At 38.7% G+C, this 25384-nt stretch overlaps 1 protein-coding gene across 1 annotated transcript; it reads left to right on the forward strand.

Annotated features, from left to right (window-relative positions):
• The first annotated feature begins 15436 nt into the window (after window positions 1–15436).
• Window positions 15437–21879, forward strand: LOC130886001 (C-type lectin domain family 2 member E-like). Its single transcript, XM_057787883.1, has 5 exons — window positions 15437–15524; window positions 17276–17407; window positions 19707–19882; window positions 20676–20782; window positions 21732–21879. Exons 1-5 carry the CDS (start codon window positions 15437–15439, stop codon window positions 21877–21879), a joined length of 651 nt encoding a protein of 216 aa, XP_057643866.1.
• Window positions 21880–25384: the final 3505 nt, after the last annotated feature.

A 25384-nucleotide genomic window follows, 5' to 3' on the forward strand; every position in this document is an offset into this window, starting at 1 on the left:
GGCCAAATGAACAAAAGGAAATCCGCTGTGAACGCTCTACTGTCTGCATCCACACCCACGCACACTAGCAGTTGAGAATTTCTCTACTGTTACCGAATTTGGTGTCCATTATGCTCACACAGTTTGCATGTCCTTATCTTTCAAGCAGAAAGATGGTATGCATTTTGAGAAAATTCTAAAAAAGACTTTTTGTTTTTCTTTCTTTAACCATCTGTTCTCAGTTATTTTCTCAGAATAAAGGTCAGAGTAAATTACTACCTACTGTAGAATATTCCTTTACTCTATGTGAATATATTTCACTGTGATTGGTTTAATAAAGAAGCTGAACAGAATAAGTTTAGGCAGGAGAGCCACTCGAAGAGACTGCTGGAAGGAAAAAGGATGTGTCTGGAGTTGCCAACCAGATGCAGAAGAAGCAGAAGATAACTTGCTGTGTTAATAAATATGCCACCACATGGCAGAGTGCAAATAAGGAATATGGATTAACTTAACATATAAGAGCTAGTTAGTAATAAGGATGAGCTGTTGGCTGGGCATTTATAATATAATTTGCTATATAAGTCTCAGTGTGTTTCTTTGAGAGTGTCTGCACTACAGAAAAACTCTGCCTACAACCACCCAATCTTGAATTGAAATTTAAGGAATCATTCCCCACTAAACCCCCAGGAATTGATATAAGGTATTTTGTGATAGATAGATAGATAGATAGATAGATAGATAGATAGATAGATAGATAGATAGATAGATAGAGATGGATAGATATATGATGAGGTAGACACATGATGAGATAGATAGATGATAGATAGGTACATACATACATACATACATACATAGTGACCCAAGGAGAGAGTCACATGGGTCTTTCAGCATTGTCCTGAAGGTTCACATGGATATAAAAATATTCACCTAAGTGAAATGACTTTATCTGTCAGATCTAGTGAGAGTGGAGGACTTAGGTTTATGGAATGTGCTAACTCCTCCAAGGGTTTTTCAAGCTTAGAGACTTGGAGCAAGACTACAAATTCCAGATCAGACATTCACAGATTACAGGTGAAGTAAAAAAGCAAAAATTTCCATAAAGTCACTTTCTGTGTTCAGAGTGGAATTGTACCAGGTGCGCACAATTACATGGCAGTGGCAGCAGTCTGCTGACTGTGAGTTCTGGAAGACAGGACGTGTGCACACACAGAATGGGAAGCACATTTATTCCCAAAGACCATTAATGATTACAAGCAAGAGGAAGCCTGTGTAAGGTCTCACTTAAGACCCAGTAAAACCTCCTCAGTTGTCATTGTTTGATGACAGTCATTTCAGTCAACACCAGACAGAAGGTTCTGCCTCATTTCCCATCTAAACCTAAGATTTCAACAAGTGTGCAAGACTTTCCAGAGTTGTCCATCATGAGTTACTCTATACAGTTCAAGAAAATTATCAAATCTAGCATAAAGAAATTTCAGTGTGTATTTTCATAAGTTTCTCAAGTTTTATATTACATTAGAATCACCTGAAGACTTATAACAGCCCGTTTTCCTGCCACATGAACTCCTTTCTTTGTCAAGATAGTTTAGCTTTACATGGGGAATGTGTGAATAAACACGCCAAATATTAAGTTCTTTCATGGCAAACACTTGAATAAGCAATACTGCTAATAAAAGCTGTGGGATGAATAGGAAACATCAATAGAGTGAAAATAAGTCTGATGCTCTAAGTAGAAGGTTCACATGATGCTGTGAGGAGACTGAACTTTAGCTGTAAGTTCGGAAACCATCTGTGGCTACAAGAAATCCACAGTAGCTCTGCTAAGAACAGCAGGTTTGAGGTGAGATGATTTCTGATAAAGATGCTCACAAATACCTCTGTTCTACAAAGTGTGAACTAAGTGGAAAAAACACCCAGAGATGAGTGTCATTTTGCTTGAGTGGGAAGCAAACTGACCACTTGTTGGTTACACAGTGTCAGAAACAATAACTACTGCACAGTTATGTAGCTATCATCATACAGATACTAAAATATACTCTCCTAACATTGAGCTCCTGGAAAGTTCAGCTGTGTTAATAATGTCTTTTAATCACCCAATTTCCAGAATGATTTGTTTTTAGCACAAGATATACCAGAATTCAGGACTATCTTGATCTGGTCACAATAAAATAAATAGATAGAGAGAAAGCAGAAAATGTGTGAGGGAGGTTCCTATATGGTGTTACGTACACACAATGTAACATTAAAACTAAATAAGTCAAATGGTGAATGATTATAAATAATCCAGCATTTCAGAGTGTAGAAACAAATAAAGTAATCTTGAATGTATCAATGAAAAATAACAAGATATTTTTAATTAGAAGTCTATTTTGATATCAAGTCATTGCAGGTTAATATTGGGAGCAAAACATAAGCAATGTTGCTCCTTTATTTGAAAACAAATGTGATAAAGTAATAATTGTATTCCAGAAGTTGAAATCTCCAAAACAGAGGTGATATAGGAGGATTTTCTCTCTATCTGTTGTTTCATTGGTTAATAAAGAAACTGCCTTGGCCTTTTGATAGGGCAGAATTTAGATTAGTGGAGTAGACCGAACAGAATTGTGAAAGAAAGAAAGCAGAGTCAGGCAGATGCCATGAAACTCTGGCCCAAGATGGATATAGGTTAGAATCTTCCTGGTAAGCCACCACCTTATGGTGCTACACACATTAATAGAAATGGGTTAATCAAGATGTGAGAGTTAGCCAGTAAGAGGCTAGAGCTAATGGACCAGGCAAGTGTTTAAATGAATACAATTTTGTGTATTGTTATTTCAGGTGTAAAGCTAGCCATGTGGGAGCCAGGTGGGACAAAAAGCAGGCCTGCTCATCACTACACAGATGAATAAACAGAATAACAACAAAAGACATGCACATATGAATGCACAGTAGCAAACCATACAGACAGGTGTATACAGATCTGAAAATGAGGCCTCGAATTAACGGTTTATAGTAGTGACCCACTCTGCCTCTCCAAAGGAACTAAAGTGGTCCAGTCTCCTCCCAATGGGTCTCCTGACCTACCTTTGGGGTGCTGAGATGTCTCTCAGTAACCCCAACCTGCAATCCACCACAGATTCACTTGGATCTTACACAGGTTTCACAGAAGGAGCTCCAATAGTCAGAAACAGAAACCAGAGCTTGCCCAGACAAAATAAAGTTACCTGATGATTGGTATGCCAAGACTCAATGGATGGGAGTTGTGGTGGGTTTGGGGGATCCCAGATGAGTTCCCAAATGTTGTTCCCTGTGTCTGGATCCCAAAAACCACCAAAAGGCCAAATCTAATGCAAAAGCAAAGACTCCTTTTAATTACAAGTTAACTTGCATCATTCACCTGTCTGACACAGTGGGTAGAGTAGGAAGGACACCACACCTCAGTGGAGCAGGGTATATATTGGAGGTAGAGCAAAGGGGCATCTAGAGGGCTTCTAGTTGCGTAGTAACGGTCTCAGGATTGTCTCACCTCCAGGCTGGGAAAACCTGTCCTGAGCAGATTGGCCAGCTGCAACTTTGTAAAGGTTACTATACCTGAAAGCCATCGGAGAGCTGTTACCTCACTGCACCATTATCAGTAAAGCGCATCCAGAGACCGAAAACTAGCTTCTGATCCTGCCAGTAGTTAGGGCAAGTTTGAACAAAGTTTGGCAAGGGACTCAGCGGGGCCTATATCTTGCTAAGTCTTTCCAGCAGCCTGTTCTGAAAGGGGGAGCTGAGTTAGGGTCTGGCCCCTTCAGTCATAACAGACATTGAACTTCTCTGCTCACTGCTCAAGTCCCCAAGGGTAAGTGTTGATCTTTGAGCAGAAACTTTTGTGAGGGAGAGATCTAACCACCTGCCTACCTTTCTAGCTAAGTGATTTTGTAGTGTTGCATGCCACTAGCAGGAACTTAGCCTCTCTGTTTTTCTGCTCCTTGGGGAGGGAACAGAGATGTCTCCTCCAGGTTCAGGCAGACCTAGAGTTTCAAGTCTTCCTCAGCATGAACAGCATCTGGGAATCAAAATCTAACTGGTCATTCCTTGGTACACAACACTTACTGTCTACAACACTCACTGTTTAAATATCTCTGGAGTAAACAAGCTTGCCTGCTGTTGCCTATTGACTGCCATGAATCCTGTTACAATGACCATGAGTCCTACATTATCTTCCTTTATATATGCACCCAGTGCCAGACTGCTGGATCATTTGGTGCTCTTTATCACTGACTCATTCATGTAGTCAGCCATTGATTGATTAGATGTTCAATAATTCATTTGTTTCTTTACCTCCTTAGTAATGGACACACTGTCTTCCACAATGGCTCAGTAGTTTTGATTCTCCACTAGCTATATACATGTCAGGGTCCAGCCTCCACAGATTCATAAGTTTCAGGGTTTGGGAGTGTGGATTAGAAATGTTAGGCAGAAAAAAAAAAGAAAGAAATGTTATGCAGAATAAACAATGATACAAAAGAAATACAGAGACATAGAATAGAGTTGAAAGGCAACCAAGTTAGTACTGTATCCACCAGTGTTTATTTCTTATGCTCTTTAAATACCGCAATACAAAAGAGGGTAAGAAAGCAAAAGACTTTTTACCATGATACAAAGAACAAAGTAATTACCATGTTAATACCTCAAATACCAAGTAATCATACCCTACTTCAAGATATCCTTTTAGTAGCTACACCTTAAATCAAATAACCTGTCAATAACCTTGAAGTAGCAAGACTAGGCCTGAACTCTCTGACCTCTAGTCAAGGTAGAATGGATCCACCTCTGTGGGCTCCAACATATAACAGCTCAAAGATCACCAACAGGCTTGGCAGACATCTCTCACTTCTCCCCTTTCCAACCAGTCAATCCCTCTGACCACCTTTGCATATATTAGAAAAAATGGATTCAAAGTGCTCTCCAAAGCCAGGTGCAATAGCATATTCCCTAGGTGGATCATTGAGTTGGAGGCCAGTCTAATGTACTGGGTAAATTTCAGGACATTCAGGGCTACACAGAGAAAACCCATCTCAAATACATAAACAAATGGTGCTCTCCACACATTTCTTTTTTTTGTAATTATTTCCATTTTATTGAGTATATAATTGAAGCTTACAAATTAAATAAGTTACTTATTGTTGTTTCATTTGAGACATGGATTTGGTATGTACCAGATATAGTTGTCTTTATCATTTTTTCAAATAGTCTCTCACATATACACATGCACACAGTAACTTTGCACAAATAGATTTTAAAGAATGAAGCTGTCATATTTATAAAATTTATTTTTAAACCAGAGTAACTTTTAGGATTTTTTTGAGAATATAATATTTAGGTATGATAAGGACTGAGGAAATAGTAGGGGGAAAAAATTCAAAGGCTTAAATGGTAGAAAATTGTCTTCAGTTGACCCCAAACTCCACTTATACATCATCACAGGCCTTAGCTTACCTTACTTATTACACTTTGATGTGTTTTTGCCATCTGTAAAATAATGATATAAAGATGGTCTCCACACATTTCTAAGCGAGTGCAATGCAAGCATCACTGGTCAACTCTAGAGAGACTAAGATGCAATGGCCCCTTGATCTCTCTGCCCACCAGTGATATTGACATAGAAAGAAGCTTTGCCCTGAGATGGAGCCTGTGTGTGGGAACAGACTGAAAATAAGTCCTAGGTAGGTTTGGTTTTACAGTGGTTCTACAGAGAGGTAATAGTCTTTGTGAGGGCTATATTTATGGTTTAAATTTTAATTAATTCAGTGATCTATAAAATGAAATATCTCTAACTTGTAAGCCCCCCTTGCCCAAGGACAGATAGCTTCCTGGAGTGCTGGGAGTTGTTGCTCATATACAACAACAAGTCACTTGTTTGCACTTCTATAAGCAACATTAGTTGCCCCAACTGCACTGAATGTGCTTGTCAACACATAGACAGGAGGTGTGTAGGTAGGAACTACATTCATATGTATGCTTGTCTCCAATTGGACAAAATGGGAAGTGCAGAGCCTTGTGGGTTTTGCCTTTATAAGGAATAGATTAACATAAGTCATCGCCATTTTCTGGAAATCTGGTATGAACATGCCAGTGTTCATTGTCCTGGCCAGTATTTAATTAAGCTTGCTTCAAATTTGGCTCAAAAGTTGTGGTAGTGGTCTTATTCTTACCCAGTGGAATTAATACCTTTCCATGAGATCCCAGTGTCTCAAAGGACTATTTTGTCTAGGAAATTTTCCTGGACTCATGAAGGGAAGGAGTGCTCAGAACTTTGGTTATTTTTTAAGATAAAATATCTCTTCCAGGTTAATGTACTTAAACACTTTGTCTCCATCTCATGGGGTTGTCTGGAGAATTTGGGATCTTTGGAAGTGGCTCCTAGGTAGAGAGAGCTGACTGGTACAGGTGGAGGCTCAGGTTCATCTTCTAGCATCAGGTCCATCTCTCTGCATCCTGGTTGGTGTCAGCCAATAAGCAGTTGCTACACAGTCCTGTCATTATAGGCTGGTACAGTGCTTCTGCTAGGGTCCCCATACCGTGATGGACTGTATTCTTTGATCTGTGAGCCAGAATGAATTCTCTTAAAAGTTGTTTCTGCCAGTTGTATGGACTCAGAGAGAAGAAAATTAACAATAGAGATTTTCAGTGATACTGAATCCCTCTTTCATCTATGAGGTTCACTCTCAAATGCTTTTTTCTTTCTTTGATATTCCTGGGTTTAATAGATGGCATCACATTTATTAATGTTTCAATTTCAATTCATAGAATCATTTAGTCATTTTCTATATCTGGTCAAAGTAATGCATACTTTTGACTACAACGGACTATGCCAGTCCAGGCTAGGGAAGGAGCTGACATGACTTGGGTCTACACTACTGTGCTTGTTTTCTATGGAATTAAGAGCAAGTTTCCCTAGTTATCTATTTTGGGAACTTGGATGATATTTTAAATACTTTTTTTTTTTGGTTTTTCGAGAGAGGGTTTTTCTGTAGTTTTGGAACAGGAACTAGCTTTTGTAGACCAGGCTGGCCTCAAACTCACAGAGATCCACTTGCCTCTGCCTCCAGAGTGCTGGGATTAAAGGCCTGTACCACCACCACCAGGAGATTTTAAATATTTTTAATGTGTTTATTAATCAATCCTAGATGGAGGTCACGGTGTTTTGTGGACTGTATAGTGGTATTTGCAGTAAGATAAGCAGGCTTCTGGCTCAAGGTATGAGGGAACAATCTCTGGCAGGCCTATTTTTTAAGTTACATTGTCTCCTTTTGGCAGTTACAGCAAATGCAAAGTTGAATATGTATGAAAATGTATACGGCATTCTTCAGTCATTCTAAATATGTTATTTCTTATAAGTAATTTATGAAGGTGATTAAAATGTATTCTATCAGTCAATTTCATTACTTTGAGTCTTACACAGGAAGCAGTTGTGACGACAAATAAATCCTGCTCTGACCATCAATGATACCACTGTGACAGTAAGATATGGATGCAGGTGGTTGGACACATCAGTCCTGATCACATAAAACCAAAGCTCACCTGTAACTGGCTTCATGAAAATCTCATCCACTGAGGTCCAGTCCACAAATCCATAATTAATTAATTCTCATTTACTGAAATAGATCATTCTCTATAGTCCACTCTGACCTCAAATTCACAGCAATCCTCTTGCCTCAGTCTCCCAAGTGCTATGATTATGGGTGTGAATGATCATGTCCAGCTCTATCTATTTTGCTGTACACCTTGCTCTTGATGGGTTTGAAGACCTGGAATAGATGTGTGAAACTTGGCAAAACAAAGAAACTGTGTCAACCTGTTGTTGTTCAATACAATGGCCCAAGATAGCCTTAATATTTGACACTGTCAGTCCTTTGTTCTCATGTTTATCTTTGTTAACTCCTTAAGGTATTGGAACAGTTATTACGAATAAGGAAATTGTGAGTTTCTATGATTCTTCTTCATTTTCTATCTCTGGAATGTTCCCATTAACTTCTGATGTCATTTGTTTATTTTAGTTCTCAAAGAATCTTGTGGTTAAAATCATTCTTTCCAGGATATTGGAGACAAGAGATGAGTCAGCAGGAGTAACTGAATATTGGGACAAGGATTGAGAAAAACAAAGAAGAAAGGACAGAGTTCTGTCTGTCAATACCAAAGTCGTAAATTTATTTCTCAGCATTCTTATATACAGGTTTAAGGCAGAGTAAGCAATACAAAAGTTGCACCCAGAACAATGTAGACACTCACACATTGCAAAAAAACTACATTACTATTCTGTCATGGAATCAAGGAACAGGCAGTCTCATAATCTCCCACAAAGTACCTCCTACAAGTATCATCAGGTTCTAGAATTGCACACTTAACTAGATAAAATGTTCTTTCCCATGGGCTTTATCAAAACATTCTCATGGCTGCTAACACTTAAAAAGCAAACAAGCTTGGTCTCTCTTTACCTTTAAGTTAAAATGGATTCTGTGGACTCCCATAGCAGAACAGTTATGAAAATATGTAATATTAAATATCATAACCTACTGTGACTCATTCAAGCCAGCAGTATGGCTAGCATGGTCAAAGTCCCAGAAAACTGTTAAAATGATGACAGAGTCTATATACAGAGGTGGGTAGGAACTGACTCAAGGGTTTCAGAGGAGGCAGATACCACAGAAACTAGGTGAAAAATTAGAGATTTTGAAGTCAACTGAGAGTCAGGGGAAGTGGTGAAGTTGGTGTAGATTTGTTTTGCATATTGGGTAAGCTGGAAGCCGGGTGATGGTGGCACATGCCTTTAATCCCAGCACTCGGGAGGCAGAGGCAGGCGGATCTCTGTGAGTTCGAGGCCAGCCTGGTCTACAGAGCTAGTTCCAGGACAGGCTCCAAAGCCACAGAGAAACCCTGTTTCAACAAACAAAACAAAACAAAAAAAAAAAAGAACTATGGGTAAGCTGGAAATGATGAGGAATTTCCCACTGTATGCTCTGATTATCATTAATGAATAAAGAACTGCTTTGAGCTTATAGTAGAGCAGGGAAGAGCAGAGCAGACCTAGGTGGGTAGAACAGGACTGAATACTGGGAGAAAGAAGGGCAGAGTCAGGGAAAAGCCATGTAGCCCCCGCCAGAGTCAGATGCCTGACAAAACTTTACCCAGTAAGCCACAGCCATGTGACTATGCACAGATTAATAGAGATGGGTTAGATTTATATGTAAGAGTTAGCCAATAAGAAGCTAGAGCTAATGGGCCAAGCAGTCATTTAATTAATGTAGTTTCTGTGTGCTTATTTTGAGGTTAAGCAGCCAGGAACCAACAAGCAGCCCTCCTCCAACAAATTGGCATACCAATGTGGTATGCTAAATACATGTAAAACCTGAGAGGGCTTGAAAAGGAATTCTAGACACTAAAAACCAAAGTTTAGCCAATTTTTTTCCCAAATGGGCTTTGCTGAGTAGCGGCACACCTTGGCTCCTTTAAAAGAGGTTTTCCTGATTCAGCAGTAGAAAAAAAAAGCCACAGCTTCCAAAACTGTGCTTCCTGGTTCACCAACATGAATGGCTCTAGTTCTTTAGAGAGGTTCAGCTATCAAGCACTTGAATGGGATTTGTAGGCCCAGGTGCTTGTATGCCTGCTTGGGAAAGTAGCTAAGACCATGCCTGTAGCTCAGCGCCCCTGCCTAGGAAGGCAGTGGGATCAGAACTGCTGCTTACCATTTTAAAAGATCTTCAAAAGAGTAAAGAATTACAGATACACAATAGGACAGATTCAGACATAAAAGACCTCTAAATGGGTCACAATGTTGTATAAATGTATGTAGGCTTGGGAGTGGAAAAAAAAAACAAAACTATACAAGCAGGATCCACAGATAAATGACTTTTGAACTTGTCTAAAGATGAGACAGTCCTTCAGAGTTCCTGCTTCATGAAAGAGTCTGCCAGACATTCTGCAGGACACAGAAGAAAGTGACTGACAAACTGCAAATCAAGGTGGAACTGTCTTTAAATTTTCCTGCTTCATGGAAAAGTCTGCTGGATACTATGGGCCTATAGGTATAAGATGGATGCCTCAATGGTACAGAAGAACTTTGGGTGACTGTCCAGGCAGCAAGATGTCTCTGTCAGTTCTAGAGTTTTGGACGTTGCCTAGAGTGCACTTCCTGTTTACTTAGGTAATATTATATCCTTCTTGAGTCTTTGATGGGTTGAAAAATTTATAGTTAGAGTTAAGAGTTTTTGTTAATTATGATAAAAGATAAAGTAGACATAAATATTATAACTGTGACTTCTGCTTGGTATCGGTCTTGTTATATGTAATTTTACTATGTTAAAGCTAAAACCCGTTCCTTTATACTTAAACAGAAAAGGGAAGGCAATGTGGAATTTCCCTCTGTATGTTGTGATTACCATTTATGAATAAGAACTGCTTTGAGCCTATAAAAGGGTAGGGAGGGTGGAGCAGAGCTAGGCATAAAGGACTGGAATGAATGCTGGGGGAAAGAAGGGCAGAGTCAGGAAGAAGCCATGTAGCCCCCACCATAGACAGACACCTGACAGAACTTTACCCAGTGTGCCACAGCCACGTAGTGATACACAGATTAATGGAGATGGGTTAAATTTATATGTAAGAGTTAGCCAATGAGAAGCTAGAGCTAATGGGCCAAGCAGTGATTTTATTAATATAGTTTCTGTGTGATTATTTTGGGGTTAAGCAGCTGGGAACCAACAAGCAGCACTCTTCCAACACTGGAAGCTTGGTAAAGTTGCAGCCTCAAGCAACATTGGAAGAGCAGAATCCATTTTGACCTCACTTGGGTCTCATTTTTCTAAACAAGTTCTCCTACAGTTTTCACAGCATCTGTTTTCTTGGCTCTTCCTTTTTATGCATTGTATGTTTATGCTATTCTTGAATACACGGTTTGGAACTTGATAAAAATGAAACTAATGTCCTATGTATTCCATAGTGTCTTACTTCTTATTAAGATTTTGAGGTAATTCATGTTGCTGCCTAGCATTAATGGGTACTTCGTTAGTGATGCCTTCCATGCACACCACATAATTACAGCATAGTATATTTATTTCTATTCCTCTATTAATAAACACCTAAGCTTCTCATTTGGTTGTTATAAATGGTACTAGTATGTGTATTTTGTACATGCCCTTTGTGCACATGTAAATAAATAGAATTACTATAGCATGGTTTGATTATGCTTAGCATTAATAACTATGCCAACATCTTACAACATAGTTGCAAGTAATTATTCTTCTACAACTCTAATATATTATCCCTGAAAATGTATATGCTGGTCTTTTTTAGCCACAATAATATATGTTTACTAGTTTCTAGAGATTTCTTCTTGCTTTCTTGATATGGGATTCTACTCTACAAGCTATGAACATGTTTTATTAACATTTGTTAATGATAAAGCTGCTTTGACCTATAGCAGGACAAAATATAGGAAAGAAAGAAATACAAGCAGAGATAGAGATGGAAAGAAGGTGCAGTCAGGCAGTCACCATGTAGCTGCCCAAGAAGCAAGAGGTAACAAACTATGACCCTTATGGTAAAATATAAAAAAATAGAAATAGTTTAATTTAATTTTAAGATGTAGTGAATAAGAAACCTGAGCTAAGAGGCCAAAGAGTATATAATTAATAAGCCTCAGAGTAGTTATTTTATAAGTAGCTTTAGAAATAGGCAGTCAGAGAAAACCCCATCCACCAGTATCAGCAGGATGGGAAATATTTGTAGTTGCATAATGGTACCCAACATTCAGAAGCATACATCCACATAAAGTCTAAGAACTTTAATATGGGGGGGGACTTCTAGACCCATAAAAATGAGAGTCAGTTGGAACTTCCTGGTACCTACATTATTTTCAGATAGGCTTTTCTTGTTGGCCACAAACAGAGGTTCAGCTTCTTTAAGAGATAGCTTCCTGGTTCATATTTGCAGCACAAATGATTCTGGATCTTTCAGGAGGTCTTGCTACTGAGCTCTTAAATTGGGTTTGTGAGCAGAGTACTACAAGTTGCTTAACGGTAGCATAAACCCACTGCATCTCTGGAACTGGAGCAGTGAGCATGGCTCACAGAGATTGTGAATGTGCCTCCACCATGTTGGACAGGGTGGAGCCAGCAGGCCAAGCTGTCTCATTAGTACTAACTATTCCTTCTTAGCATAAAAAAAAAAAAACCTTCTCCTGCTAGACAAACTAATTACAGATACACAATAAGACAGAAATAGATAAAAAAAAATGACCTTGAAATGTGTCATAGTATTAGATAAATGTACATGGGCTTAGGAGAGAGAGAAGAAAGAGTACAGACAGTCATAGATTAGATGAGTAAAGAAAATAAAATAAGTATTATTAAAAAATAATAGAGTAAAAATAAGCCATGTAAAGATGTAACATAGACAGAGAATCTGGATTATATGCATGTTTTCTTTGGCTTTTTTGACTGTTACTGAGTTAAGTGCTGAAAAGCATTTGATTCTAGGGCTGCTAAGGAAAGCCAACATATATTTTAAAGGTATCTTGACTTCAAAATTTGAGTCTACAGACCTGCTACTTTGGGATAGATGTTCTGCTTTTCTTTCTACAAAAGATGAGAACCAGGCCAGGTGGTGGTGGCACACGCCTTTAATCCCAGCACTCAGGAGGCAGAGGCAGGCAGATCTCTGTGAGTTCGAGGCCAGCCTGGTCTACAAGAGCTAGTTCCAGGACAGGAACCAAAAGCTAAGAGAAACCCTGTCTCAAAAAAAAATAAAATAAAAGATGAGAACCTGTGGATTCCTTTCAGGCTAATGTGGTTTGATGGAACAAGATCCCCTTAAAGATCTCCATGAACCCTGAAAATACTTCACTCAACAAACAGCAGCAAAAAGTTTGGAGGAAAAATGTCCATATTCCCAAAATGATTATTATAAATGTTTGTTTTCATTTAAAGGGGGTTGCTTATAAGTGGTTAATGGTCACAGCCAATCTCTTTCAAAAAAAAGGGGGGGTATGATGTAGAAATAAATACATTGTTATGGGCTTTGGCTTATTGATACTAATTTAAGGTCAATTTTGTTATATGTCTATTTCTACTCTTGTTTAAGATATTATGTTTATAGAGCTCATTTAAAATGTAATGTATAGTTAAGAAATACAGATTAATAGATAGTCATCTATAATAATTAAATTTCAATTAAGTCCAGGTTTTCTAGATATGCATAGATATATTTCAGTTAGACAAATAATCTTAAAGACTTCAAGGGCCTACAGAATGTACCATTTAAAATGTTTTAAGAACTTAGAATTTCTTACAGTGATATATGCCTATTTCTGGCAGCACCAATTACTTCAGAGAGGATGATAGACATTGAAGAAACTTGTTATGGAATTTTCCTTCAATGTGACAAGGTGAGTCATTTGGATAAGAAACTGCTCTTGACTGGACTCCTAGATAGTATGTTGTATAAACTGGACATGCAGAACAACAGAGAAATAATACCGAACTTGCCTAAATAAAGTGAGACAGTCCTTCAGGGTTCTTGCTTTATGAAAGAGTCTGCCAGATATTCTACAGGACACAGAAGAAAGTAACTGGCAAAATGTCAATAAAAATAAAACAGTCTTTTAAATTTGTGCTTCATGAAAAAGTCTTCCAGATACTATGTGCCTGTAGGCTAAAGATGGATGCCCCACATAACAAAAGAACTTTGGGTGACTGTCCAGGCAGCAATATGTTTCTATCAATTCTAGAATTTTGGAAGTTGCTTGCAATGTACTTTCTGTTTACTTAGGTAATAATATATCCTTCTGGGGTCTTTGATGGAGTTGAAGACAGATATTTATAGTTATAGTTTCCCTTAGTTATGATAGAAGATAAATAAGATATGAAACCTTAGACTCATAAAGAGAAAATAGATGATAGAATATTTTTTTAATTTTGCCATATATAAATAGGCTAGATGTTGTAACTGTAATTCTTGCTCGATATCTGTTTATGTAATTTTACTATGTTAAAGTTAAAACCTTTATTTTTATTTAGACAGAAAAGAGGAGATGATGTGGGATTCCTCTATGTATACTGTGAATATATTTTATTACCATTGGTTAATAAAGAATCTGCTTTGGTCAATGTTGGGGCAAGAAGGTAAATCCAAGCAGAGTTAGAGGAGGATAAAAGGCAGAGTCAGACAGATACCATGTAGCCACCCAAGAAGCAAGAGGTAACAAACCACAAGCCTCATGGTAAAATATAAAATAATAGAAATGAGTTAATTTAAAATGTATGTTAGTTAATAAAAAGCCTGAGCTAATAGGCCAAAGAATATAAGCTAATATTAAGCCTCAGAGTGATTATTTTATAAACAGCTTCAGAAAAAGACAGGTGGAGAAAACTGCATCCAGGGGGGACCAGTGAGATAGGGAATATTTGTAGTTACACTTCCTATTTTAACAAGACAAGGCAAAGGACACATGCAATATCATTACGTTGTTGGGTGTAGCAGAACATTGCTCTCTATTACCACTGTTCATACCATTAGAGAAATACAGTAGAATATGCTTCTCTAGTATACTGAATCTATAACACTTCCCAGCATGCACTAACTGCATGCTCCTTCCTCTCTTATCTGTTGTACTTAGTTCTTTATTGCACTATTATCACACTGCTGACATGGATGTTATATACTTCTATTTATAAATCATAAAATAATGATATCTCTCACAAGGATCCATTTCTGTGCTTCTTGTGGAACACCCACTGAGGAATGAAGCCACTAGTTCCAGAATAGGTCTCCAGACAGCTCAACGCTCTGTAGCTGTGTTTCACCTTTGTGCATTTCAGCAACTCTCTCTTCATGTAACAAACACAAGAATTACTGAATATTATCAGAACCCCCACATCTAGAAATTCTATTAGGAAATATGTTCTCAAATCAAAATATTAATGCTGAGTGTGATGGCTTACATCTCTATTGATATCACTTATGAGGCAAAGGCAAGCTGATCTCTTTGATTTTAAAGTCAACTTTTTCTATATAATGAGTTTGAGGCTAGCCAGAGGTACAGAGTGAAACTGTCTTTGAAAGAAAAAATAAACAAATAGATAGATAAATAAATAATCTCCAATTAATAACAACAATTTTCATCAAAGCAGTATTTTTCTTAAAGAATTAGTGATAAGGATATTTTCAAATTCCAAAGTATTTATCAGTTTACTTATCATGTTTAAAGTACACATAATGTCATTTCACAATCAGCAATTTATAATTCTGCTTCTCCCAGAAATAGAACACTGTGTTCAGTACTGATAGGGAAGGAATGATTGATGAATCACACAAACAGGCTGAGTTTCCGAAGTGCTTATAAGAACGACGTACACATTACTACAAGACTCTCCTTCTCCAGAGTTTCAAGTTTCAAACCTCCTTCTGAATTCAGTTGAGTCTCTTCCTCTGAACTCAAATGAGTGCTGCAAAGGTTGAAGAGGCATCCATGGGCAGGGTAAAGGCAGACCTCACTACCCTAGACTGCCTGCAAGAGGTAGAAATGGGTATGTATTTTAATCCAATTTGATTCAAACTAAAAGATAGAGAGAAGATTCACCAGGGACACTCAGAGGAGCTGAAACTCCTGCCTGTTAGTCTGTCACAGTAAGTCTCTGTAGACGAAGAGATAGAGGCCTCTGTTATATTAGTTACTTTATCAAAGTATATAATAAAGAATTTCTGGGTAGGAGAAACAATCAATAAATTAATAACAAAAGTCTGAAATATGGTTTCTGTTTGGTTGATTGGTTTGGTTAGTTGATTTGTTGGTTGGTTGGTTGATTGGTTGATCTGTTGATTGGAGTGCATTTGTTTGTTTAGTTTACCTTTAGTGTATGTGGCGTATCTTAGAAACCTCTGGGGACAGTAGGATGAGGACCATTTAACCAGCACAAGATATGGGCAGGTGCAAACATGAGCTACAATTTTCCTTTTTATTTTTCTCAGCACTGAGTAATGTTTCTTTACTTTGCCACAAGCTCAGGGATATTTGAGCTGTTGCAAAATACAGAGTTAATTCACAAAATTGTTGTAAACAAAGGCATGTTTTGTATTGTAAACACAGGCATATCCCTTAGATCTAGGGCATGAGGTAAATGTTGTCTCATTGAAACAAATGCTAAACTGTTTATCAACTATTTTCCCCAAATTTTGGCAATATTAAGCATAGTTAATGCGTGCGTTTACTATGTAAGCATCATTTTATTTAATATTTTGGCTCATTTTTTTAAAACTAATGTGCATTTATAGTATGTGCACATGTGTATTGGAGATGGGGAAGTGGGCGATTCTTAGAGAAAGGATGAAAACTCTTCTGCATATGATGCTTAGATAATGGGTTTTCATGGTGAGACTCATAGCTCATCATGTGAATTATAACTGACTCAGAATGAATCACAGACCCAAACATGAAGCCTAGAACTTAAGTCTATTAGAAGAAAAATATCTTTGTCTCAGGCAAAAATTTTCTTGGTTACAATACCGAAATGGTTTACCTACACAACAGAAAAATAAATTGAATTTAGTGAAATGAATACTCTGCTCTTGTGCCTAAAAAGGAATAAAGGAATAAAAAGATTAACAATGGACTGGCAGGATCCCCCTGCCCTCCCTCTCTCTCTTCCTCTCTCCCTCCCTCCTCCTCCTCCTCCTCCTCCTCCTCCTCCTCCTCCTCCTCCTCCTCCTCCTCCTCCTCCTCCTCCTTCTTCTTCTTCTTCTTCTTCTTCTTCTTCTTCTTCCTTTCTCTCTTTGTCTCCCTTTTTCTGTCTCCCTTTCTGCCTCTGTCAGTCAGACTCTCTGTCTCTCTTTCTCAAAAGGAATTGCACCTACATTGTACTGAGAGTTTTAAAAGCCCAATGTTTCATTGGATGTATAATCATGTGTTTGGCAGTGCTGTGAATATTACTCTCCATATACAATTGTTTGCATTTGACCGTTGCTGCTGTATGAAAATGAAAATTATTTTCTTCACTAAGATGTTTTTCTGCAACATTGTAAACTTGTTCATTACTTTTAGAGCCTTTTTAATAGACTACTTAGAAATTCATATGTAGATATATATATATCCATGTCATCTGAATATCAACTCTTTTATCTCTGTGAGGCTTAACTTATTTTTTATTATTGCCCTATTGTCTTGGCTAGACTCCCCAGAGTTACACTAGAGTGGTGAGAAGACATCCTTGCCTTATTCAGGGTCATCTTTACCTGGCGTTGCAGGTTATTGAAATTGATATTCTGATATTTATATTTTCAGGTATAAAGCTCCAAAGAAAATGTCTCAGAACTGTCTGCTCTGGGCCTCTTGCTAAGTCTTCCTGGTGCTATATAATGATGATGGTGCTCATTGTAGCTCTAATTGTGGTTTTTGTTGTTTTGTTTTTGCCAGGTGAGGAACTTAACCTCCACATTATTCAACATTTTCTACACATTTACATTATCAGATAATACTTACTGACCACTGTAAGCCAGGCACTGTGTTAAAGATTCTAAAGAAAACACACTGGAATTTCCTCTTCTCTGGGAAATTAGGGTTTAGTAAGAAGATATAGAGAATGAACAACATAGGTTGTGGTGTGCATGGGAGGCCAGGCTCTGCATCCCTGGGAACATGACAATCAGCAACCTCTAGACAGAGATGCAAAAAATATATATCCACATGGGAGACTATTCAACACAAAGAACAAGGAAAGAAAAACTTGAAAAGGAACTTTCAAGGAGATTGCTAATGCTAAGGGGAAGTGAAAAGAGTGAAGAGTAATATGGTTGGGAAAGGTACAGGAATCCCACCCCCATGACCCTTTTTTTAATTTATTAGATTTTTAACAAAATATCCATCTAAGATCCCTCTCCCTCTCCTCCTCCCATTCCGTCCACAGACCCTCCCACCCCATCCCCATCTAAACTTCAGAGTGGTAAGGCACATTGCTTTAAGGAAGGTCCAAGACCCGCCCTACTATATCTAGGCTGAGCAAGGTATACATCTAAAAGGTATAGGATCCCAAAAAGCCAGTACATGCAGTAGAGATAAATTCCAGTGCCACTGCCAGTGGCCCCTCAGTCTGCCCCAGTCATGCAATTGTCAACCACATTCAGACTTGACCACTTTGCTCATATTCTCACTCCTCCCTCTCTTCAACTCCCATGGTTCTAGTTAATATCTTCAACCAAGGTCTGAAAATATTACATAGAAAGTTCCAGAATATGTGGTTCCTAAACTTTTAGTTGTGGAATATTGTAAATAATGTGATAAAATCTTGTACAATTTGGCTGCCATAGCTGGAAAAGTTGTTCCAAGATAATGTTAATATAACAATACATAATATTAACATTATGTATGTGTGTGTGTGTGTGTGTGTGTGTGTGTGAGTGAGAGAGAGAGAGAGAGAGAGAGAGAGAGAGAGAGAGAGAGAGAGAGAGAGAGAGAGAGTCAAGGTTTCTGTGTACTCCTGACTGTCTTGAAGCTTACTATGTAGACCAGCTCAGTAACATTCTTTTCTGTACATGTACCACATTTTTTAAATTAATTTATTTTTTATTGAAAATTTCCACCTCCTCCCCTCCTCCCACTTCCCTCACCTCTCCCCTCCCCCTCCCTATCCAGTCCAAGGAACAGTCAGGGTTCCCTACTCTATGGGAAGTCCAAGGTCCTCCCTGCTCCCCCCAGGTCCAGGAATGTGAGCATCCAAACAGACTATATTCAACTAGGTCAGGTCCATTTCCTAACTAGTGTAAATAGGAGAGCAACATGGATGAACCTGTTTTTCTGTGGTAAGATGTGGAATTCTCTTCTTACATACCCAAGAGTAGCAGAACTGTCAAAGGTAGGTCTATTTTTAAATTTTCAAGGAACTTCCATTCTGCCTATACAAACTCAGTACAAACTCCTACCAGCAATAAATAATAGTCTCTCTTTCTGCACATGCTTCTAAAAAAGCTGGTCTCATACTCACAGAGATCTGCCTGCCTCTTCCTCTCAAGTACTGGAATTAAAGTCAAGTGTTACTCACTGCCAAGCATTGGTGTCAGATTTCTTACTGATAGTCCTTCTAACTGCCTCGAACAGGAGCCAGCATGTGGTCATATACATTTAATGTGTGTGGTAGAATTTTAGGAAGTCCAAGACCAAAATTTGATATTTAAGTTTGACTTTTTTTTTTTTTTTTTTTTTTTTTTGCAGGCGGGCATTTCTCTGTAGTAAAATCCAGACCAATGAGAAGTTTTTTTTTTTCTTTTGTCATGAGAATATCAGGATGTGAAGGATTATGGGAAAAGAAGCTGTAGGATTCCAAGAATCAGGAATAGTCCTAAGGGACTAGATCTAGAAATGATTTCTTTGCAGGGTATTGAGACTTTAATCTTAGCACTCACTCAGGAGGCACAATCAGGATGATTATTAAAGCTCCAGAAAAGTGCAATCCACATAGTAAGATCCGGACCGGTTAAGGTGACATAGTGAGATTCTGTCTCAAACTTCAAAATACAAAGAAGGGGGTAAATTCACTTCCTCATAACCCCCACAAGAAAGCTCTGGACTGGGGACCCTTATGCTAGGAGGGGGTCTCCTAGCGATCAGTTATGAAAGTACAGTCCAAACACACACCTCTCCACTGAGATCTGAATGACTAGCCAAAGGGATTAGATATAAAAATGTTTTGTTATATCTCATGGCACTCTCTGCATTTTAGTGAAGAAAGTCATTGAGCGTCATGGACCCTGCTATGACACCTGCCCAGGAAAATGGATTGGATTTGGAAGAAAATGTTTTTATTTTTCTGAAGACATGAGAAACTGGACATTTAGCCGGATCTCCTGTATAACATTAGAAGCCCATCTAGCTCAATTTGAGAGCCTGGAGGAGCTGGTAAGAAAAGATCAGAAATTGGCTTGTTGTTTGTCCTGTTGAATGTGTATTGACTTGAGACAGAAACTGTATTGATTGATTGGTTGGTTGATTGATTGATTGATTGATTGATTGATTTTTTGAGACAGGGTTTCTCTGTAGCTTTGGAGCCTGTCCTGGAATTAATTCTTGTAGACAAGATTGGACTCAAACTCCAGAGATCTGCCTGCCTCTGCCTCCCAAGTGCTGGGATTACAAACGTGTGCCACCACCACCTGGCAAGACAGAAACTTTAAAGTGGAAGAATGAGGAAGGATCCCACCCCAGGTAGATAGGGTGTATGGGGAACACATTAGTTGTGCCATTTTCTGAAGTTATTGCTTCTGGTTGGAGCCTTGAGACATTAACGAGCCATGTTCTCATGTAATACTCATAGTAAAACCTGAAAGGACAGACTTACAATCTATGCAGATAACTTGTGGTCATGTAAGTTTTTCTCTAAGAATTTACAAATTGTATACTGAATGTGGCATGTGTTAAAAACTGTTAAGGACATTCTTAATCAGACACAGTGGAATGGGTGGTCAGCAATATATTTTGGATTATGGATGTAAAATGCATCCACTGAGAGCTGAGGGATATTATGGCCACAAATATCAATGACCCTCAGCTGATATCCTTAGAGGATCCTATATATTGGAGATACTCAATCGTCACTGGAAGCTTAAATACAGATGTAGTCACATATTTGAGACACTCAATGGTCACTGGAAGCTTAAAGGCATATGCATTCACTTTCTGTGTTTTATGATAGGATTTTCTGAGGACACATATGGGGCCTTTTAACCATTGGATCGGCTTGCACAGAGAATCACAAGAGCAACCTTGGAGGTGGACAGACAACACTGAATATAACAAAATGTATGTTTTTCAGAATGCTTTCCCTTATACTGTAATCATTTTTGTGAAGTGTGTGTGTGAGAGAGAGAGAGACAGAGACAGAGAGAGATGAATGGCTGTGTCCTTTGAAGCCAACTATACTGGGGAGGAAGGAACAGAAACCTTCTAAGTAGAAAAGTGCCTCAGGGGTAGTCTGTGTACTAATGTGTAGAGCCAATCCCTAACAAACTCCACATCCACCAAAATTTAAAACCTTTGGATGGTCTCCCTTTTATTGGCTATTATTTTCAAAGCATTTACTTAGAGTGATTTCACTTGAAAGTTTTAGTATGATGATGGCTTCTGGGGTAGATGTTGCCTGCTTCATTACCAATTGAAAACTTTTCTTTCATGAGAAACACTCTTATGGGTTTTCTACAGAATTTCATATAAGCAGTGAGGGTTCTGAAACCCCAGAAAGCCACAGCAAAACTGCTGGGATAGGACTTATCAGTTCATTCCTTACACAGATGCACCTGTCACAGAACAGAGACTCCAGGGGCATTGGGAAACTCCTCTAAAGTCTCATTATCAAAGAACACTGAGACAGCTTTTGAAAGTGAGAATGGTCATTTTGAATGGAGTCATTCACTGGAATGACAAAACACAAATCTTGTCACATGATCGTTAAAGACCTTTCAGAAATTTACTAAGAAATGTGTTTTCTCTCGCCTTTATACATATGTAAAATGCTTCAAGCTAGAATTGAGAGTCACCCTCAGTGAAGCCACAAATCGCAGCAGTTCATTTGAACATGGCAGCAAGCATTTGTCAAATGCCTTGCACAAATTTTACAGGGATGATTTTGAGCAATGGCAAAGATGCGGAGTTCAAATTGAGATCTGAGTATGTATTAGATGGCAGGTGCAAAACTAGTTCATGTATTTGATGTAATGTTGGCCTGTGAAGAATTTTTTGTTTTTAACTTTAGAGTTCTCACCCGAGGAGAAGGAGAGTGTGGCTACCTGAGTGACATCGGGATCAGCAGTGCCAGAGATTACACACATAGAAAGTGGATTTGTAGCAAGTCCAACAGATCTACTGTACAGTGCCCAGAAATTTTAAATCAAGGAGAGTGAATATGCCAAAGCATGCATGAGAAACAGATGCTCTGTGACTTGTTATCTGCAGTTGCTGCTCCACTCGTGACCTGCTAAAATCATCAAAATCCATCAAGAATATGTGTTGACAGCAAAGATGAAAACTCACATAGAAGATAATATATACAGGAATTTGGAAAAACGCAAATGGTTGCAAATTAAATGAATTAGTATTCACATCTTAAACCTAAAATATAGTCATACCTATATTAGAAAGTGTCACTTTTATGACCAACTGTTTTCCATTGGTCCTTGCTTTAAAAGCTTGGAAACTAAAAATGTGCAGTGACTGAACCCATGGAAAAGATTCAATAATCACAAGAAAGATGATAATTGGTCAGTGGCCTCCAACCGTTTTTGTAAACATTGTCATTCTTTGACAAAATTCAATGACCAAAATGAAGAGAGAACTAGACAGGCTTAAAACAAATGCTGTATACTCTGTGATTCAATACACATTGTCAAAAAGATTTTACACTTTACTTCTCAGCATTCTTTTTAAAATTAAAATAGACTAAGGATATGTTATAAACAAATGCCATTTAATTTTCTAAATTAACTAACTTTTTAAAATTTCATATATGAGTATGCCATTTGAATTTTATTCTTTATTAGGCTCTTTTTGGATCTGGAGATAGTTAATTACTGAACCTCCTCCAAAGCAACCATTGCACACTCTTGAGTTTTAAGAACAAAATATTTTGCTCATATGCTATACTGTACTGATGAGTCCCAAAAAGGACGAAATAACAAGTCACAGGCATCTCTTCTGCTAACTCTGTCTTCTCGCTTTATTGATATATGGATTAAACCTTCTCACTAGGCAAATAATGCACTTCTGATATTTACCTCTACCACTTTTTAGTAAATTTTGTTTTGTAACAAGGCTGCTATGTAATCATAATCCTGACATGACTGGAATTGAAGCTATGCATCACCACATATGATGTATCTTTACTCTTTATTAAAGTATTTGGTTGGGCCAGTTATGTGGCTCTGAAGGTAAAGGCACCTGCCACTAAGACTTATAACCAGTATTCAGCACCTGGACCTACAGGTGGGAAGCAGAAAACTGTCTACAGCAAGTTGTCCTGCGGCTTTCAAAGTTGTGCTATATGTATACACAAGCAAATAAATAATGAAATAAAATAAAAATTTTTAAATTCATTTTTATAGTAGACTTTATTTTGAGTCTTTATTTTAATCTATTATTATTTTTTCTTTCTTTTTTGATTGTTTTTTTTTGTTTGTTTGTTTGTTTGCTTGGTTTTCAAGACAGGACTGCTCTGTGTAGCCTTGGCTATCCTGAACTTTATTTGTAGATCATCTGGTCTTGAACTCAGAGATCTGCTTATCTCTGCTGCCCAAGGGCTGGGTTTATAGCTAAGTGCCACCACCAATAGGCCTAGTCTGATTTTTTATTCTTAGATAAATACAAATATATCTCATTCAGGAAAATAATTTTCTCAGTGAGGCTATTTCTTCATTTATCTCCTTTTGTTTTGCAGTCCATTTTATTTCCAGTAAATAAATAAGATGGACATATTTGTAATTCACTTCTGTATTTTCAGAAAACAGCATCATGTACCAAATACATGAGTGTTCACATCTTTTATGTAAGGAATGGTCTCATTACAGTGACTATGGATTTCCTGTTACATTATATATATTATAAATTGCATGTAGACCTGGACACACATGAGAAGAAGCAAAAGCTCTGTTCCATGCCTTGTGACTGGGACTGGCAGGATTCAACCAAGCACCTCCAGTGACTCCACCAGGTAATCAGACACCATTAGGTTGAGTACAACGTAATGTACCATTAAGTATGGGGTGGTGAAATGGAAGAGAGAGAGCCAGAATGACTCATGGACTGGGAAGAGAGACAGATATGAAGAAGTGAGGGCATTAAAGAACATTAAAGGTTTGAATTGTCTGCTAGCCACAAGGTGATATCCAGGCTATGGCCAAGGGTCAAGTCTTGATCTGAGGCTTGGAAGCAGCCCAGGAGACCTGCATTGATGTCTGTGGCTCCTGTCACAACTGAGGGCAATGCACAGACCTGTAGCCTGGGTCACCACCTGGGGCCATGCTGCCACAGGGACCAGGGTGATCTGAGTGGCAAGCACTGTCACACTGTCATTTGGTGCAAGGATGCTGCCAAGGCCATGTCAGACTATGTGACCCTGCAATAGCCAGGGTCTGTTCATGTCCCAAGTTCCTGATACCATCAAAGGTGATGCTGATGCCAAGGGTCTGGACTACCACCTTGGGTCATTTAGATATTGTAGGGCAGTGATAATGTAGAGACCATGCCAATCTGAGTCCCCTATGCTGCCACCTGGTACCATGGTGACCTTAGATCCTGGGCTGACCTAGGATCATGTCCTTCTCCATGGTCCTATCACAACCATGGTCTGTATTAATGTCTGTGGCCCATGTTACCACCAAGGCCACATAGATGCCCCAGGTCTATATTGCAACATTTGAGTGTCTAAGGGCCATGCCACCTCCAGGCCCATGTTAATCTGAGTGTCCTGCACTGTCATTGGAGACCATGGAGTCATCTAGATCAGGGCTGCTCCCTAGGGCCATATCTAGATCCATGGTCCTACAGGGGCCAGAGTCTCAGATAATATCCATGGCTCCTGTTACCACTGAGGATTCTGCAGATGCCCAGGGTCTGGTCAGTCACCTGATAATATGTTGGTGTCTGAGGGCCATACTGCTCCAGGGCCATACTGATCTGTGTGGTCTGTGTTGCCACTGGAGCAATGGTGACATACAGATCTGATTAATGCTGAAGGCCATGTCTTCTTCTACAATCCTGCTGCAGCTGAGGTATGTGTTATTGTCCATGACCTGTGTTACCATAGGGGTCCATAGGAATGATACCTTTTGAAATCTGAGGGCTTTATTGAGGTGTCCCCTCCCTTCACTGTCTCTGGTATAGCTGGCCCTGCCCTCCCTGGATACTGAAGCAGGAAAACTGGCCCCTCTCCCTCAGGGGAGAGCTGGAAACCACACTTCGGGAAGATTGTTCCAATTCATACCATGGGTCACACCTCCCCTGATGGAGGAGGGTCATCTTTCTATCTGTTGTTTCATTGGTTAATCAATAAAGAAAACTGCTTGGCCTCTGATAGGACAGAAAATTAGGTAGGCAGAGTAGACCAAACAGAATTCTGGGAGAAAGAAGCTGAGTCAGGCAGTTGCCATGATTCTCCCACTCCAGACAGATGCAGTTTAAGATCTTTTCTGGTAAACCAGCTCATGGTGCTACACAGAATATTGGAAATGGGTTAGATCAATATGTAAGAGCTAGCCAATAAGAGGTTAAAACTAATGGGCCAAGCAGTGTTGAAAAGAATACAGTTTCTGTGTAATTATTTCGGGATATAAACTAGTCTTGCAGGCAGCTGGGTGCTGGAGATGCAGCCCCGCGTGTAATTATTTTGGGTAAAGCTAGCCATGCAGGCGGCCG

This window comes from Chionomys nivalis, chromosome 1 (assembly GCF_950005125.1).
Source record: "Chionomys nivalis chromosome 1, mChiNiv1.1, whole genome shotgun sequence".
Lineage (NCBI taxonomy): Eukaryota > Metazoa > Chordata > Mammalia > Rodentia > Cricetidae > Chionomys > Chionomys nivalis.

What these genes read in the sequence shown, in the direction of transcription:
- LOC130886001 (XM_057787883.1), top strand. Translation starts at nt 15,437, where the DNA reads ATGAGTGCTGCAAAGGTTGAAGAGGCATCCATGGGCAGGGTAAAGGCA. An exon ending in CCTGCAAGAGGTAGAAATGG is followed by an intron (nt 15,525 to 17,275) that starts GTATGTATTTTA and finishes TTATATTTTCAG; the next exon opens with GTATAAAGCTCCAAAGAAAA. An exon ending in AACACTGAATATAACAAAAT is followed by an intron (nt 20,783 to 21,731) that starts GTATGTTTTTCA and finishes TTTTAACTTTAG; the next exon opens with AGTTCTCACCCGAGGAGAAG.